Genomic DNA, 19,510 nt, shown 5'->3' with positions numbered 1-19,510 from the left:
ATTCTCCATTGTAGGATTGATTACCAATAACTTGAAGGTGTTGAGAATATTCCTTAAATATTTATCTGTCTGGCACATATAGGGATAAAAGTTTGGGGATAGTTTTAACATATTGTTAAAATATGGTATTGCATATTTGTGAACCAAGTTTACATTGTTAAATGCGGGCTATCCTCTTGGGCTAAAGTAGATACAAGGTTAAGTGCTCCATAACATGGAACGTGCAGGTTTTTAAAAACACAAATAGTATCAGCTGAAGGGGTGATAGTTATTGGGATTTTAGCAGTCTGGGAAAGAGACTTCCCCTGCTGTGGACATGAGGAAAATTCCTCATCTAAAGGATTAGAAGGAAATCCCCCCTCTCATTGCTGCCAAGATATATGAGGGATTTTCCTCAGGACTGCAGCAGTGGAAGAAAGAGTTAATTTTTCCCTCCCTTAGTGCTGTAATCCCAATAATTATCAGCTCCTCCAACCAGATGATATTTGCATTTCCAAAACCTGCCCTTAAATGCAATTCCAATACTTAAGTCAAGCAATGAACTCTCTGTTCTAATTATAATGTCATAGTTATTGTCGCCTTCAAACTTGGAAAGATTGCTAAATGCCTTTGTGGAATTTTCTGGTGACTTAAATAGTCTGACAGCCCCTTTAATGTGGTGATGCCTCTATTTCTCCCTCACAGACCTATGTGGAAGCAGTAGCACAAATATTTCTAAATGAACAATCGAAAGGAAGACATGGAAATTGCCTCCCATTATCGTCATCTGCTTCAAGAACTCAATGAACAAAGACAGCATGGCATTCTCTGTGATGTTTGTATTATAGTGGAGGGAAAGATTTTCAAAGCTCACAAAAACATTTTACTTGGGAGCAGTCGCTATTTCAAGACACTATACTGCCAGGTACAGAAGACTTCTGATCAGGCAACGGTCACTCATTTAGATATTGTAACAGCCCAGGGGTTTAAAGCAATCATTGACTTCATGTACTCAGCACACCTCGCATTGACCAGCAGGAATGTTATTGAGGTAATGTCAGCTGCTAGCTATCTCCAGATGACTGACATTGTTCAAGCTTGTCACAATTTCATAAAGGCTGCTCTTGACATAAGCATTAAGTCTGATGCATCAGATGATTTTATTGATTATGAACTTGGGGCAACCTCCAGTAGTAGTACAGATGCTTTGATTTCAGCGGTGGTAGCTGGTAGGAGCATATCCCCCTGGCTTGCTCGGCGGACAAGTCCAGCAAACTCATCTGGTGATTCAGCCATTGCTAGTTGTCACGAAGGAGGAAGCACATATGGAAAAGAGGATCAAGAACCAAAAACTGATAGTCATGATGACATTTCATCCCAATCTCTTTGGTCTAGTGATATGCTCTATGGATCCTTGCGTATCAAAGAAGAGCAGACCTCTCCATCTCATTATGGAGGAAATGAGTTGCAATCTGCCAAAGAAAGTACAATGCAGAATGCCTTTTCAGAACAAGGAGCTGCAGATGGATGGCAGCCTACAGGGCGCAGAAAGAATAGGAAAAATAAAGATACTGTTCGCCATATTACACAGCAACTGGGAGATGACAGCAGGACAAGTTCTCCAGTACCACCTTTTATGTCTGCCCCAGGATGGCCATACAGTAGTCGAGAAGCAAGTAAGAATTTTTTTCTTTCAGTCTCTGTAGAATCATGTAATGTGAATATATAACCATGAATAGCATACTAGTAAAAAACCCATACATTTTGATGAGTTGGTTGTGTGTACAGTAGGGGAAGAATATGTCTTGTTTCTAATTTCAATTTGCCAATGATGTTCACCTACACCATTTCCCTCCCCCTTTCATGCCAAGGACTTACATTAGGGTCAAAACCATACAGCATATTCCGCAGTTTATTATTTTCTCTCCCAACTCTAAATCACCCCCCCGCTTCAAAGTTGCTGTTAAACAATATAGATGCTGTACTTGTATTTCCCCATTCCCCACAGGTTATTAACAACTTGGGTGGGGAGGGGTTAAGTTAGAGATTAAATGTTCTTTCCTGAAGTACCATTACTTCAAATTCAGAGCCCCTAGTTCTTTTTAAAAACTAAACAAAACTTTCAAAAGCAGGAGATACGTGATTGGTTCTTACACCTCAAGTGATGTGACCCTGAAATATACAGCCAAGTATAATGCAAAACACATTGGCTCAGTTTGCATATAATACAAAGCCAAACAATGGCTTAGCATGAACGTACACTGTTCTGGATGGGGTTACACTCCCCTTGAAAGAACAGGTTCGTAGCTTGGGAGTTCTTTTCGACCCTTCCCTGTCTCTTGAGGCTCAGGTAGCCTCAGTGGCACGGAATGCTTTCTACCATCTCCGATTGGTAGCCCAGCTACGTCCCTATCTGGACAGTGACGACCTCGCCTCAGTCGTTCATGCTCTGGTAACTTCTAGATTGGACTACTGCAATGCGCTCTACGTTGGGCTGCCCTTGAAGATAGTTCGGAAACTACAGTTAGTCCAGAATGCAGCGGCCAGATTGTTGACGTGGACCAGAAGGTCCGCTCATATAACACCTGTTTTGGCCCGTCTGCACTGGCTTCCTGTTTGTTTCTGGGCTAAATTCAAAGTGCTGGTTTTGACCTATAAAGCCTTACACGGCATGGGACCGCAATACCTGGTGGAGCGCCTCTCCCAATATGAAACTACCCGGACACTGTGCTCAACATCTAAGGCCCTCCTCCGAGTACCATCCCATCAAGAAGCTCGGGGGATGGTGACTAGAAATAGGGCCTTTTCAGTTGTGGCTCCCGAATTGTGGAATGGTGTCCACGATGAGGTGCGCCTGGCGCCGACGCTGCTATCTTTTCGGCGCCAGGTGAAAACCTTTTTATACTCCCAGGCATTTTAAAGTGTATTTTTACAGTATTTTATTACTATGTTCTATTCTGGATGTTGTTTGGTTCTCATATTGTTTGTGTGTTTTTGTTTTTTGAGTTATTATATTTATTGTATTTATATATTGTGCCTGCTTTTACCTTTTATGTACACCGCCCAGAGAGCCTTCGGGCTTAGGGTGGTATATAAATAAAATAAAATAAAATAAATAAATAAATAGGTTGCAGCCACTTCATTTCCCCTCTGGTCCTGCCACTGTTGCAGTCTAAACTATGGTTTGACTTAGTGTGTTGTCTGAACCAAAGTTCGTGGCTTGTCTTGTTTGTTCTTGGAGACAAACCATGAGTTCAGGTTCAGACGACATGCTAAGTCACACCATGGCTTAGATCATAGCAGGGCAGCAGTAGAAGGGCCAGAAGCAGAGCAAAGTGGCTATGATCATCTCTTTGAGAACCTGCACGTCCACACTATGGCATGGTTTGACTTAGGATTATGTGAGAACTGAGTCATAGTATACTGTGCATGAGAAATATTTCAGGGAAAGTATCTTGTCTTACTTAGAGCAGTGTCACTAGCTGTTCAAGGGACAGTAGTCAAGTGGTGGGGGAGGAGAGAAGTGACAGACACGCAACACAAAATACACTAATGAACATTGACTAGGTGGCTTCTGTTTCTTGGTCATAATAAAACATGACAGACAACCCATTAACTGGCTTTCAGAGAGGTATAAAGCTACCAACCCTATTCTCCCCTGCCATTTTCAGTGCACCGATCTGCTCCCAACAACCTGTAGGTCACAGAATGGCTTAAAAAAGGGGTAAGCAACCTCTTTGGGACCATGGGCACAGTTTGAAATTTGAGAACTATTGTCAGCAGCAGCACAAAATAACTGCTGTGGGGGCCAGGCTTACTTTGCCCAAAAATAGAATGCAAGGCAGAGGCTGGGTCTGAACCTCAAATACAAAAACACATATTTGCCCCCAAAGAACAATGAAATACCCATTTTACAGTAGGAAAACTGGTGATACACCCCAAAATGATGCAACATAACACACGTGTGCTCACCATACGCCAAAAAAGGGGAATGCAAACATGTGCATACATGCCCCTCAAAAGAAAACCCACAAACAAAACAAAACCACAAAAAACCTCCTACGCGTAGATAAGGTTGCTCCCTGCTACCTTTCCCCTACCCCGCCTGCTGGCTTCTCACTATTCTCCCTACTTCCCAAGCTTCCCAGGTATCAAGGAGTACCCTTTTCTTTCTTCTGTCTAAAAAGGGTATGCTTAGAGTGCTGCCAGGAAAAGGGCTGCTAAAAGTGATGCTTTGTCTTTTAGTGTACCCTGCAGCCCAGTATAAAAGGATTAAGAAAAAACAGGTGAGAAAGGTGTTGTCCAGGAGGGCCTTTTTTAGAATGTTGCTTGTCTAGAAGAATTTTTTCCTTATGCCAGGCAAGTTACTAACTTATAAGGGTATAGTATATTAATCCTGAAATAAAATAAATACTGGGATTCATGAAGAAGCAATGAGAACTTAAAATGTTTATTTGCTTTTTATTCATGGTTACTCATGAAATGATGGCTGAAGGTTATGTGGCAATGCTTCTGGTAATCCTGTACCTGCCTGTGCAAAATAAATAGTTTGATACTTGGGGTACAACTAGACTACGTGGGAGATCTATGATCAGAATCTTCTTACGTTATTATTTTTAATTAATAGCTACAGTTGGATGTGGGGTTGAATTTTTGGTCAGGACCCTTGCACCAGTTTTCCCATCAAAATCTTCTCCCATGTTGCTATATATCTCATAGGGGAAACCATATAACAAACAGGGCCGGCGCCAGCTGTGACTGATCCCTTGGGCACCAGCCTGCCTTGGGCCTGCAGGAGTATAGTCCCAACATCCCCTCCCAATACAGGCAGTGTGGGGCTTAAATAGGCCCGCCCCACCTACCTCCCATGTCAGTGTGCACACCCTTAGCAATGTCCACACCACCATCTTGGGTGATGGCAGGCATGTGCACACAGCAGACAGGGCGTGCACCCTGATGCACTAACGTGCCTGTATAGGTGTGTATGCCTGGGAACTCCCACCTGTATGGGAGGGAGTGACTGGGAGCTCCCGTTCTGTGATTTGCAGCAGTGTCACATGAGCAGGAGCTCCACCCTCTCACCCAAAGGAGGGGCCCCCTGGGCCACAGGGGCCCTCAAGCAGGGCCCAATCTGGAGATGCGCTGATGCTGGCCCTGCAAGCACACACACTGCCACACAATCTATTAGGCTGTTTTACCTAAGAGTCCTTTGCATAGTAAATATATTCTGCTTTTTATTGTGCGCAGTCCTGGAGCCCTTCAGCAGCAGCGTGGCTATAACCTTGTAACAAGTTATTTGACTCTCCCTTCTCTAAATCTATCACGTGAGAAAGAATACTGCAGTTATCAAGGAGATCTGCAGGAGTATTGCACTCAATCTGAAATAAGGTTGGGTCACTCACTGATGTCCAGCAGAAAAGTTCTGAGGACCTTTGTTAATTCCTTGTTCTGCAAGATGAATTAATACAGGGAGTGCAACCCATCCAGAACAGGCAAATGGTCAATTTCTCAGGCCTGGCATCCACCCACCTACAAGGCCTCAGTCTTGGCAGGATTCATTCTGTTGGCCCTCTTCCAAACCACCACTGCATCTAGACCACTAGTTCAGGACATATGTGCTTACTCCTGCTTCAGATGTTACAGAGAAAAGGAGCTGAATGTCATAAGCATACTGAAAACACTGTGCTCCAAATGCATATTGACTGTTCCCAAAGGTTTCATATGGATGTTAAATGACATGGGAGACATAATACTGCTTTGTTATGGACCAGTAGCTAGTTAAAGGACTGGAAGAAGAGACAAAGACTAAATTGACAGTTCTCACAATGGGATGTAATGACCCACAAGGAGCAGAATTTGGACCTGTGCTTTTAAACTAGTTAATAAATGAGCTGGAATTAGGGGGGAGTAGTGAGGTGGTCCTGTTCGCTGATGACACCAAATTGTTTAGGTTGGTAAGATCAAAAAGAGGTATTGCAAGGAGCTCCTAAACTGATCTCTTATGATTCAACATTAAGCAAGTGTTAAAAGTGATGCACATGGGGGGGGGAATCTAACTACAAATATACACTTTATGGCTTTAAAAGGGGTTTAGATAAATTAATGGATAGTAAGGCTATAAATGGTTACTATCCATGATGGATGTTTAATCATCCAGTTGCTGTGGAGCACAAGTGGGGGAGGGGGGCTGTCCTGCTTGTAGGCTTCCCATATGCATCTGATTGGCCACTGTCAGAACAGGAACTAGATGAGTCTTTGGCCTGATCCAGCATCAGGGCTCTTCTTATGTTCTAATAGGAAGCTTGTTTAAAGCATTGTTTTAAATTGTCCTTTTTTCTTTGTGATTTTTCAATCAATCAACCTTTAACCTTCCTCTTACTCTGTAAAGTTCTTATTGTATGGCGCCTAGAAAATGACATACTTGTAAATAGATAATTAGATTCTGTTGTATTTCTTCTTTGTATGATCTCTATACGCACACACTGACAGATTCAAGTAGAGATGAGGGCCAAACTAGATGCTATGAGAAATGAATTTAATGTATCCGCATTTTAAAATAACACTGGGGAAGAGGAATGGAATATCAGGCTTAAGATACAAGGAATAGGGCCTTCTGAGTGGTGGCCCAAGCCTGTGGCACTCTGTTCCAAGTAAAGTCCATTTGGGGCAATCATTGCACGCCTTTAAGTAGGCTTTAAAATTACTTTTTCATATGTTTTATTGTGTTATTGTTTGTTTTGGTGCCTTTTAACTATTGTCACTTCATTTTAGAGTTATTAATGTTTTATTATTAGTGGTGGTTCATTGATATTTGGTGATTTGTGTTTGTTTATATACTTCCCAAAAAGTATGTTGTATGTTAGAAGCCGCATACAGCCATATTTAATCTGGAAAGGCAGTCTATAAATATTTTAAATATGTAAAAAGTTTTTAGAGAGGGTTTTTTTAAACCTTTTCCTCTTATTCCATGGTTCTGATGGAAATTCCCCCACTCCCCACTAGCTGATATTCTCACTATTGCCACCCTGGGAGAAAAGTTGCCATTGGAGATGCCCAACTCATGGGATGGAATACAAGCTTTGTAAGATTTGGCTGTTACATGAATAGTTGTAAGGCTTTTCCCCAGCTAATTGGAGAAACCCATTTAGTGGACATATATTACCATGGTGCAGATAAGATATGAATGACATGAGTTGCAAAACACATATATTGTATGGGATAAATAAAATCTGCTTGGGTCATCAGGCAAATATATCTTTACGCTGAGTATTTAAAATGCATAGGTATGCTAATAATTGAGCTTATTAATAAAAAAAGAACTATATTAGTCCTTAAATAGAGAAATTAACAGTTTATTTATTATTTGATTTATATCCCACCTTTCCTCCCAGCAGGAGCCCAGGGTGGCAATACAGTTCAGTTCTGAAGTACCAGAAAAAATATTTTAAAAGCTGCACACCATATTCTCTAATGTGGCAGTGGTTCCAAGGATCTTTGAGTATGGAAATCCATTTACGTGAAGTGAAGAGCATCTGTTCTGCTGTGATATAGCCAACATCTCAGTTTTTTGAAGATTTTCTTCAAATTCTGTGTAAATGTGTCATTTTTAGCAGCTGTGTTGTGTGTTTGAAATTTCCAAGTTAAACTATGTTGTATACATGTTTGCAGCATGTATACATTAGCCATGTAATTATACAGCATCTATAGTGGCTGTATACTATAGCCAGCATGGATTTTTCGCATTCCGCAAAGTTAAATTGAAAAGAGCCCCCATGCCATTCTGATGCTTCCCATAAGCTCATTTCAAAACAAAAACTTACAAAACTTATAGTCCTGAACTCAGAAACACTTGCTTAACAACTCTGTAAATTTTCATGGCGATACATAAAACAGTCAGAGAGAATCGAGAGTTCAAAGAGTAGAAAGAGAGAGAGAGAAAAACAGACCCCGTTGGACTTTTTTCTGTCAGTGTTCTCATAATTTGTTGAAATTAATTAAAAATCAGCCATGTTCACAGAGTACCTGTAATCCTATTACTGACCTTGCCCCATACTCTGACCTTCATCTTCTGCCGTTTAAAAGTTTAAAAAATGCCTGGCTGATTCCTGCCCTCCTCCTCCCCTCCCCGAGATCAGTTTCACCTATTCTAAGTATGATTGCACAGGAGTAAATCGTACTGAACTCAATAAGCATGCAAATGATCCATCCTGCCCTCCCTCCTCCTCCTTCTCATCACCTCCCTTTTGTCCCTTCCCTCCCCCTTCCTTCATCCCTCCCCCTCCCCTTCCAATCTCTTCCTTCCCCCTCTCCTCTTTCTGCTCCCCTCTCCCCTCCCTTCCTCATTCCCTCTCCCCTCCCCTCCCCCTCCTCCTCTCCATGGTCAGTTTTACCTATCCTAACCATGACTGCACGAGAGTAAATCCCATTGAACTCAATAAGCATGCACGATCACACCTGCCTTTCCCCTTTCTTCTCCCTTCTTTCTCCCCTCCCCTCTTCCTCCTCCTCTGCCCAGTCCAGCCTTCCTTCACCTATCCTAAGCATGATTGCATGGGAGTAAATCCCACTGAACTCAATAAGCATGCACATGATCAAACCTGCCCTTCTTCTCCCCTCCCCCTCCTTTCTGCTCCCATCCCCTTCCTCCCCTACCCCTGCCCTTCCTCTTCCCCTCCTCCCCATCCCCTATGGGTAGTTTCACCTATCCTAAGAATGATTGCAGGGGAGTAAATCCCATTGAACTCAATAAGCATGCAAATAATCAATCCATTCTCAGTAAAGTTGCACAGGATCTCATTTCTTACTTCCCGGATTAAAAAGCAGAGAAATTCACTAATAGGCAAAAAAACAACAACCATGCACTTTAAGAACATACCTATAGCCAACAGATATTTCTATCAATATTTCTGTTTTCTTTCTGTTATTTCAGCTGATTGCAGCTGTTGCCACCACTCATCATACTCAGAGGTACATGTTACCAAATTGTTACCAAATTGTTCCAAGCTACACAGGAAGTGGATTGGACTACAGTAGGGCCCCGCTCATACAGCGGGTTTAGTTCCAGACCCCCACTGTAAAGTGAAAGCCGCTGTAAAGCGGATCTTATTGACTTACATTGACCAAAATGGCACCTGGCTGCAAAAAAACACCATAAAAGCGGAACAAGCACTGTAAAGCGAGGCCTTTCTACAATTCACAACCGTTGTATTAGCGGAACGCTGTAAAGTGAAGCGCTGTAAAGCGGGGCCCTACTGTATGAAAGACCAACCCAAATTGTGTTTGCATTTAGACAAATTTGTAGGGCAGTCCAATATCTCAGAGAGGAGGTCCGGTCTCCTGCTCCCCTGGTGCATTCACTATAGCTGCCCAATTTCCTTGCTTTTTAAAGTTTGATAGAAATAGCTGTTGACTTATAGGTATGTTCTTAAACTGTAAGGGTTTTTTTTGCCTCTTAGTGAATTTGTATGTTAAATGTTTCACTGTGATTTCAGTGGCTCTTTAAATTCTTTTTCGTGACAGGGCCTACTTAATGGAATACTTTCTTCCAGTCTGAATTCTGAATTGGTGGATGTGCAACCGTTCTGGTAGCTGTCCAGGGTTGCATGTTGTAAGTAATGGGCAACTTGGGTTCTTTAAATGATGAATGAGCTGGGCACTTCAAAGACATAATGAAAACAGGACCCAAGCTGGAGGATGTAATTTTATTTAAAAGTGCACGCGGGGCCTTTTGGTTTTGTGCCTTCTGGTTATAGCTCTGTGTGTGTAATTCCATTATAACAACATTTCAGCCCCTCTTGCTCTGAATTTATTATCTTGATTATGATGGAAGTTTTTTAAAAGCTCCCTCATCCTTTCATCACAGAAAATATTCTAGATGTTTCTCCTCCAGGTTGGTTAGGAGAACAAATACAAACACTATCCGGGGAAGTTTTAGATTTCCATTTGATCAGTGGAAGAATCCCTCAAGGGTTATTTCTTTATCAGTTGAAAAGGACAACTACCGTAGTGAAAAATAGTTTCATATGATCACTTCTTTACAGAACTCCCATGTTAAAAGAGAACTGCTCTTCTACTAAACTCAGATTTTGCTGGTCCATTGGCAGTGACTGGGGATAACTTTTGCAATCATAATCAGATACAGCCCAGCTGCATTCTTTCCTGAACCAAAAGAGTGAGCCACCATTACACATACTTTGGTAGCATCCACACTAAGGCTAGTGTAATGCGTCCTAAGTCTGCCTAGATACTTCATTCTTCATCAGCTTTTGGACTAGCCTGTGCACTATTGTGGAAGTTTATTTATTATAGTTCTATTTGCAAAGTATTCTGTTAATAGCAAAGAGTTCTGTTGTACTGCAGTTAAGTAGGAAACAGTTATTCCCTCCGTACAATGTAGTCAGTATAATACCATTGAAATGTGTGATTAATAGCAGGGGGTGGAGTGAGGAGAAAATTGAATTTTCTTGAATTAAACATTACAGTCCAAATCAGTCACTGCAAAGCAAGACATATCTACAGTGGAATTACTGACTGTGTTGTCAAATAACCTTGGAATATGCACTAAGTTCAAATTCTAGGTCTCTGTCAACCTCAGGTCTTGGCAGCTGATGAAAAACAGCTAGCCAGCTACCACAGTATACGTTGACGAAGTGTTTGACTGTTGCCAAGCTCAGTATGGACTGGCTTTTATCATGTCACTGCAGCCAGATGCAAGTCAGGCCTTTGTGGTAGCATGTTAAAATCTTACTCTATTCACATTGAGTTTTCACACACCAACAATTGGCATATGACAACCTGCCTACATACAGATGGGACTAGAACTCTGTGTTGTGCGATTACAGTTTCTAATGAGGTGATAATGTTACTGACTGCTTAAATGGTAGAAGATATGGAGCACCAATCATTTATTTATTTATTTATTATTTGATTTATATGCTGCCCTTCCTCCCAGCAGGAGCCCAGGGCGGCTTGAATTAAGGATTCAATAAACAATCCTGTCACTTTGCACATTTTTGAGCCTGTTTGAATAGATTTCATACAGGTACATTTTAACTACAGAAGTATTATACCATAATTAGGACCAACCAAAATGTCACAAAATTATGAGCAAGCTTTAGAGTTCTCAAGATTTCTTCTTCGGACTTGGATATTAAGCAAAGCAAAGCTGGGAGGGAGGGAGAGAAAGCTGGACATGATGTTGAAGCACTAATGTTTGCAGTTACTAACGGTTTTAAGATAGAGCATAGGAGGTGTCAGACAAACAAATTTGTTATGTGCCTTCAAGTCAATTACGACTTATGGTCGCCCTATGAATCAGTGACTTCCAATAGCATCTGTCATGAACCACCCTGTTCAGATCTTGTAAGTTCAGGTCTGTGGCTTCCTTTATGGAATCAATCCATCTCTTGTTTGGCCTCCTTTTTTTCTACTCCCTTCTGTTTTTCCAAGCATTATTGTCTTTTCTAGTGAATCATGTCTTCTCATTATGTGTCCAAAGTATGATAACCTCAGTATATTAGACCATACTGGATGCTAAACAGATCTTGGGTTGCACTGAGAGCTACTGAGACAAAGAAACAATAATGGTTGCTTCCAGATTTATCCTGAAGGATATATGACATTAACTGTTTGCTGAGCATTCATTCTGATTTGTTTGTATGGAGGTTATATAAAGTTGCATCAAGCAACTGTTACCCCATACTTTGCATTGCATTTTTCTGTCACTTTACTTACTGCAAAATGTCCACATTTTTATTTTTTTGGAATCAGGTTTGTTGTACAAGAGCATCAGATCTACTTTAATTGCACAATGTGAACTTACCCTTATGTGCTTCCATCCCACCCACAAGATAGCGATAGTGGCACCTGTTTTCACTTACTTTGAAAACAGAAAGTCTGCCAGTTACTTGGACCACTTTCCAGTACTGATTGGATCACATGGAACTCTTGTGAGGAAGACAGTTGAAGTAAAGAGAAATGTGGTAATCTTTGCATATATACAGGTGAAGTTTATTTTTTTGGTTGGTGCACTAGTTTAAAAGAGAAACTAAAGGAAATAAGGCACCAATAACACCACAAACACAGGGAATAAAGCCCCAATGGAAATGTGATGATCCTGAAAGAGAATGCAGAAGCAGAAACAGCCACTGAAGTACTGGTGTCAGTTGGCAACATTGTTGTGCTTGAGATGAGGAAACAGAAAAGAAATTTTGTTGGCCAGTGATACAACATGCTGATCATAAATATGAAGTCCTCTTCTTCAAAAAGGGATTTCTGTGATATTTGTCTGCCTTGCAATGACATTACCGTAAGTTTAACACTTGCCTATGAAACATTAGCTCTTTATGTATATTTCTGCAGCTGTTTTGTTGTTATTCATACTTTTAGAGAATACAGTTATCCAAGTTACAGATAACTGTTTTGCCATCTCAAGTATCTATGTTGGTCACAACTTTTAAAACACAATAAAAAGAAAACATTTGAAGTACCTGTGGCATACTACTTGATTGTTTTTGTAGAGAACTGGGATCCAGTTAACATAAAAATAGTTTAATATTCATTGGAGGTCAGATAATATTAGCTAAAACACAAATTAAAAGATCTTTAAAAGCAAATTTTATGTTCGTCATGGTGATATTACCCTGCAGCAGAATGTTGCAGTGTGGAGTGTGTTCATGGTTCAGACACTCTATTCCATTCCCTCTCAGTCAGCCAGCTGAGTATGTTCAGTATGCACTGAACTCTTTGGAGGTTATTCCCACCATTTAGGTTTTTGTTTTTGTTTGCAAGGGGGGAAGGTATGAACACTTGTGTCCAATCCCAGCTACATTAAAATGTTTTCTCCACTGATTTCTATTAGTTGTATGTTCAGTCCCTGAGCACATTTTAAAATAGCTTTTATGTGTGAATCAGGAACTGACCTATCCAGAAAATTAAATAATTTCTTCTTCTTCTTCTTCTTATTCTTCTATATATATGTGTGTGTGTTTTCCTCCTCTTCCAGTTGCTGCATTCTATTCCCCCTCCCACTCAGACATACAGTATTCTGTGCCATTGAGCTATTATGGGGATGTTTTGGTAATAGTGGGGTTAGGAGTTTTTTCCTTTGTAGATATGCTGTGTGGGTGGTGCAGTTTTGAGTCCAGCTGCATGAACATGGCAAAACTCAAATCAGAATTATTTAACTAATGCTGCCCATGTGTCTGGGAGATGTGCAGTGGTCACTGGAAAGTTCGCACCACATGCTTCCCAAGAACAACATCACAGTAATGGATAAACCAGCCTTGTTCCAGCCACTAGCGAGAGAACAAACAATGGCTTATGTTGTGAGTATGTGGGTGAGCTAAGACTTGAACCAGGGGACTCCTAACTCTTTTTACAAGCCATTGTACTACACAAGTTCTCCCCTGGGCTTTCTCTTTAGCTAGGTATGAAGTGGTGGTAATACTGCCACTTTTACTTGTGTGATTGATGGCAATGCTGTTAAGGTTTGAAATTATTAATGCAAGAGTGACTGATTGTATATGTCTGTGCACTCATGTTATAGCTATATAGACAGGCATTTACAAATCAGGTTGCCAAGAACTATTGCCCCTGACCCACCTCTTTTCAGAATGTTCCAGCAGCCTACACAGATCTCCAACCCCTGAACCCACTGGAAACTGCATAGTCCTCACAGGAGGTCGTATCATGCTAAACTATGGAACAGGCAGCCTGTTCTAAAACTCAGTACAATTTTCTCCATCCCAGAGTCCTCTGGTATGTGCAGAACACTTGGGGAAGAGACGGCAGGTTTTTTTTTCATGTTCCACTACACTTTGGAGCAGGCTGAACCAGCATGAGGAAGGGAAAGGAAGATGAATGGCAACCATAAATAAAAGCTTGGCTATGGACCCCCTGTATGTATACCTCTATTTGTACCTAATATATAACACAAATAGATAATTTCAGTGTTCCTTGAACTTATTAAATATTTATGCTTCCCCAGCAGGTAGGCCAGGCAATATGACTAGACTTTGAGATTATCTTGAAGAAAAGAAATGAGAAAAATAAACCATTAGATAGCATTTCAAATAAATTGTTCCACAATGCAGCAATCCAGTGTCTTCATACTATGGGTTAAGGGATACCATTCAGCGGTTAGTGATTGTACCATTCCTGGATGTTAAACAGTTATGTTTATTAAACTTTAAATAAAAATATGTCTTAAAAAGATGCAGTACAACTTAATAAGGCATTAGATTGTAACTTCTGTGTCAGGTAGCAGATAGACACAGCAGACTTTCAAGCGGGTTTTAAAAACCCACATTTTTGGGATGCTTTTTCTTGAATAAGATTACTCCCTGAGCTCTATAAGTAAGGATTATGTCAGCTGCTGTTATTGTTGTAACATCCCCATGATTGTTTTTAACTGGCCTATGTCTTTAAAATTGTTTTTAATTAATGGTTATTGCTTTGCCTTTGTTATATTAGATTGTTTAGACAGTTGTTTTTATGATATTGTGTGAGCTGTGCCCCCAAAGACAGCAAATAAATAATTTTAGAAATTAATTATTAACCTCTGAGAAATACATTGCTTTTGTTGAACTCCTTAGTAAAAATTGTAAACTGGTGAATATAATTTTCATTATAAAGCTAGTTCAGACTGAAGATTTAGCTGGCTTATTTTTCATCTTTCAGTCTGTCTTTGCACAATTGGTGTGTGTGAAAACAAAAGATTTGGAATTGCTGACAGAATAGCATCTATACATGTATTTTTCCTCTTAGGTCATTTATATGTATTAGGGATATAGTTTTATAGGGTTAAATAAATACTGAACCTCTAGGCTGGTTTGATTTTGTGGTATTAAAGTCTAGCCTTGTAGAGGTCAGTTACCTTCATGGGAAGAACTGGAACAGTTGTAAAATGCTTATGTATTAAAATCTTCACCTTCGTTTGTGACAAGTTGTTGTTCCCTCCTTTCCTTTGAATACTCAAGTGTTACTTAATACATGTATTTTTAGGGAAAAAATGCATGTGCTTTGGGAATTAATATCTATAAAAACACCCATTTGCACCTTTTTTGAACTGATCTTGTGCCTATCAGCCTATGCTATATTAATTTTCAAAACACATTGAGTGGTATGATGACTAAGTCATAGTAGAATGATTGAAATCAGTCGACCTACTCTGAGTGTAGGGAACATAGTTGCAACTAGATTTCAGCAATTTGTGTATAGTTATATAGAAAAAGGAAAAGGACATTTTCAGCCCAAAGGCTGCATTCCCTTCTGAGCAAACTTCCAGAGGCCGCATGTCAGTGATGGGCAGGTTTAGAGACAAAACTGGGCACAGTCAGGGCAAAAGCAGCCAGAGCAATGAATGTGAACAGTACCTTTGTACAGTATGCTAGTTTCTACACACAAACACCTCCTCTTTATCCTCTAATGCAAGAAGCATTATCAGAATTTAAGGATGCATTTCAGTTGAAGAAGGTGCAAAGCAGGGCTGGTGAGGGAGGAGTGTGATCTGGGGAGAGGAAGCATGGCTGGGGAGAGTCCCAAAAGCCAGATAAAGAAGCCTGGAGACCTGCATCCCCCCCCCCGAGGCTCCTCACACATTGATGTAAAATCTGACATGAAATATGTCAAAATAAGCCATAAACTGTAGCTTACCATGCACAAGCAAATTGCATTGCATCAACTTAGGGAGAAAAACTTGATCCCTGGCTTAGTGTTACCATCTACCCAGGGATCCCAAAAAACCACAATCTGCAGCCAAGGTTTGTTGGAGCAAAACAAACTGTTATTTAAGAGTTTTCTTACCTATGCTTTATCACAAGGTCCTAGGGTATGTAACAATAATCTAATCATACAGTATTAAAATCCAGTAAAACAAATTTAAACAAACCAAAAAAAGGTACATCAGGCAATAGACATGGTGTCACAAAAATCACACAACATAACTGTCAAAGGCCTGGGTAAGGAGGTGCGTCTTCCGCAAACGATGAATGGTGCTTGGCACACCTTTATGGGAATGGAGTTCCACATTTTGGGAGCTGGCACAGAGAATGCTCTATTCCAGGTCACCAATCCCTATAGTTCCAAGGCTGGCAAAACTATCACAAGGGCACCGTGTGTTGATCTTAACACCCAAGAAGGTCTGTAGGGATGTATTGCTAAACCAGGGTTTGTGGATTATTTCCTCTGCATGCTAGCATGTTTACTGTAAACCATTTTTGGTTTACCATGAAGTACAAACTAGACTTTGCACACTGTTCTATGTGACAGCTTTATAAACATGGTGGTGGACTGCCTTCAAGTCGACCCCGACTTATGGCTACCCTATGAATAGGGTTTTCATGGTAAGCGTTATTCAGAGGGGGTTTCCCACTGCCTCCCTCTGAGGCTAGTCCTCCCCAGCTGGCCAGGGCCTGCTCAGCTTGCCACAGCTGCACAAGTCAGCCCCTTCCTTGTCCGCAAGTGCCAGCTGGGGGGCAACTGGGCTCCTTGGGACTATTAAAATTGAATAAGAACTTTCATTTTTTTTTAAAAAAAGAAAGGTCTCTTCTTCCCCTCTGAAGATTCCTCTGTTCTTCATAGATGCCAAATTATTTCCAAAATGGATTAATCTTGGATCTAGTGAGAGGTGCCCTATCAGGTAGACAGCAATTCTAAATAATATGAAAATAGTACAAATGCTAGAGAGAATGAAGGTTGGGCATTTGACTGGCGAGATAAACACCAAATATTTTTAAAACATTTAATGTTACAACAAGAAAGATGACTGTGAACAGACTGGATAGTTACGGTAATTACAAAAAAATGAGAAAGCTGCTGTTGTGGAACACTGATTACTAGTAGATGGTTAGTTTTTTTAAAAAATTGTTCTGCCCTTCTCTCAAGGAGTGCAGAGTAGCGTTTTTCTTCTCCATTTTATCCTTACGACAGCATTGTGTGGGTTTGTTAGGCTGAGAGAATGTGACTGGACCAACATTACCTGTCCTAATAAGTTGCATAAATCTCTCTCTCCCTTATTCTAGTCTCAGCATCTGCTCATTAGACAGTGGTCTGTTTGAGGCTGCTTGTATTTCTGTTTCATGATTCCTGGATGGTTTTAACTGATGTATTATTATTGTAATTTTTGTATGGTGTACACCATATTTATGAAAGTGCAGTTTATAAATATTTGAATAAATAAGTGAATCCTGTAACTTAAAAACCTTGCATGCTCTTATACAATAGAAGCTGACCTAGCTAATGTGCTTCTCAATTTTATGAAATGTGTATTTCATGAGATGTGGCTGGAAATATTTTTAATAAGCTATACAGAAGGCTAGATGTTTTTGGTAATCTGGTTAAGAACATAAGAACATAAGAAGAGCCTGCTGGATCAGGCCAGTGGCCCATCTAGTCCAGCATCCTGTTCTCACAGTGGCCAACCAGGTGCCTGGGGGAAGCCCGCAAGCAGGACCCGAGTGCAAGAACACTCTCCCCTCCTGAGGCTTCTGGCAACTGGTTTTCAGAAGCATGCTGCCTCTGACTAGGGTGGCAGAGCACAGCCATCATGGCTAGTAGCCATTGATAGCCCTGTCCTCCATGAATTTGTCTAATCTTCTTTTAAAGCCATCCAAGCTGGTGGCCATTACTGCATCTTGTGGGAGCAAATTCCATAGTTTAACTATGCGCTGAGTAAAGAAGTACATCCTTTTGTCTGTCCTGAATCTTCCAACATTCAGCTTCTTTGAATGTCCACGAGTTCTAGTATTATGAGAGAGAGAGAAGAACTTTTCTCTATCCACTTTCTCAATGCCATGCATAATTTTATACACTTCTATCATGTCTCCTCTGACCCGCCTTTTCTCTAAACTAAAAAGCCCCAAATGCTGCAACCTTTCCTCGTAAGGGAGTCGCACCATCCCCTTGATCATTCTGGTTGCCCTCTTCTGAACCTTTTCCAACTCTATAATATCCTTTTTGAGTTGAGGCGACCAGAACTGTACACAGTATTCCAAATGCGGCCGCACCATAGATTTATACAACGGCATTATGATATTGGCTGTTTTATTTTCAATACCTTTCCTAATTATCGCTAGCATGGAATTTGCCTTTTTCACAGCTGCCGCACACTGGGTCGACATTTTCATCGTGCTGTCCACTACAACCCCGAGGTCTCTCTCCTGGTCGGTCACCGCCAGTTCAGACCCCATGAGCGTATATGTGAAATTCAGATTTTTTGCTCCAATATGCATAATTTTACACTTGTTTATATTGAATTGCATTTGCCATTTTTCCGCCCATTCACTCAGTTTGGAGAGGTCTTTTTGGAGCTCTTCGCAATCCCTTTTTGTTTTAACAACCCTGAACAATTTAGTGTCGTCAGCAAACTTGGCCACTTCACTGCTCACTCCTAATTCTAGGTCATTAATGAACAAGTTGAAAAGTACAGGTCCCAATACCGATCCTTGAGGGACTCCACTTTCTACAGCCCTCCATTGGGAGAACTGTCCGTTTATTCCTACTCTCTGCTTTCTGCTTCTTAACCAATTCCTTATCCACAAGAGGACCTCTCCTCTTATTCCATGACTGCTAAGCTTCCTCAGAAGTCTTTGGTGAGGTACCTTGTCAAACGCTTTTTGAAAGTCTAAGTACACTATGTCCACTGGATCACCTCTATCTATATGCTTGTTGACACTCTCAAAGAATTCTAATAGGTTACTGAGACAGGACTTTCCCTTGCAGAAGCCATGCTGGCTCTGCTTCAGCAAGGCTTGTTCTTCTATGTGCTTAGTTAATCTAGCTTTAATAATACTTTCTACCAGTTTTCCAGGGACAGAAGTTAAGCTAACTGGCCTGTAATTTCCGGGATCCCCTCTGGATCCCTTTTTGAATATTGGCGTTACATTTGGCACTTTCCAGTCCTCAGGCACGGAGGAGGACCCAAGGGACAAGTTACATATTTTAGTTAGCAGATCAGCAATTTCACATTTGAGTTCTTTGAGAACTCTCGGGTGGATGCCATCCAGGCCCGGTGATTTGTCAGTTTTTATATGGTTGTTACTTTTGTTCTTGTTATGTGCCTTCAAGTTGATTACGATTATGGCAACGCTATGACTCAGTGATCTCCAAGAGCATCTGTCATGAACCACCCTGTTCAGATCTTGTAAGTTCAGGTCTGTGGTTTCCTTTATGGAATCAATCCATCTCTTGTTTGGACTTCCTCTTTTTCTACTCCCTGCTATTTTTCCAAGCATTATTGTCTTCTCTAGTGAATCATGATAACCTCAGTTTCATCATTTTAGCTTCTTGTCATAGTTCTAGTTTAATTTGTTCTGACACCGAATTATTTGTCTTTTTTGCAGTCCATGGTATGCGCAAAGCTTTCCTCCAACATCACATTTTAAATGAGTGGATTTTTCTCCGCTTTCTTCACTGTCCAACTTTCACATCCATACATAGAGATCGGGAATACCATGGTCTGAATGATCCTGACTTTAGAGTTCAGTGATACATCTTTGCATTTGAGGACCTTTTCTAGTTCTCTCATAGCTGC

At 40.8% G+C, this 19,510-nt stretch overlaps 1 protein-coding gene across 6 annotated transcripts in view; it reads left to right on the top strand.

Annotated features, from left to right (window-relative positions):
- The window catches only part of ZBTB46 (zinc finger and BTB domain containing 46), an 86,123-nt gene that overhangs the window by 20,255 nt on the left and 46,358 nt on the right, over positions 1 to 19,510 (top strand). For 5 of the 6 annotated variants that reach the window (XM_061630950.1, XM_061630948.1, XM_061630946.1 and 2 more), the window contains one exon: positions 685 to 1,655. The exons of the other annotated variant lie outside the window; for it this stretch is intronic. In XM_061630950.1, coding sequence (XP_061486934.1) covers positions 719 to 1,655 — 937 coding nt within the window. In that variant the 5' untranslated portion in view covers positions 685 to 718. The remainder of the gene's footprint in view (positions 1 to 684; positions 1,656 to 19,510) is intronic. 6 annotated transcript variants of the gene reach the window in all.

This window comes from Rhineura floridana, chromosome 6 (genome assembly GCF_030035675.1).
Source record: "Rhineura floridana isolate rRhiFlo1 chromosome 6, rRhiFlo1.hap2, whole genome shotgun sequence".
In the NCBI taxonomy this organism is placed as follows: domain Eukaryota; kingdom Metazoa; phylum Chordata; class Lepidosauria; order Squamata; family Rhineuridae; genus Rhineura; species Rhineura floridana.
The sequence above is the reverse complement of the archived record's forward strand: the minus strand, read 5'-3'. Positions and strand labels throughout refer to the sequence as shown.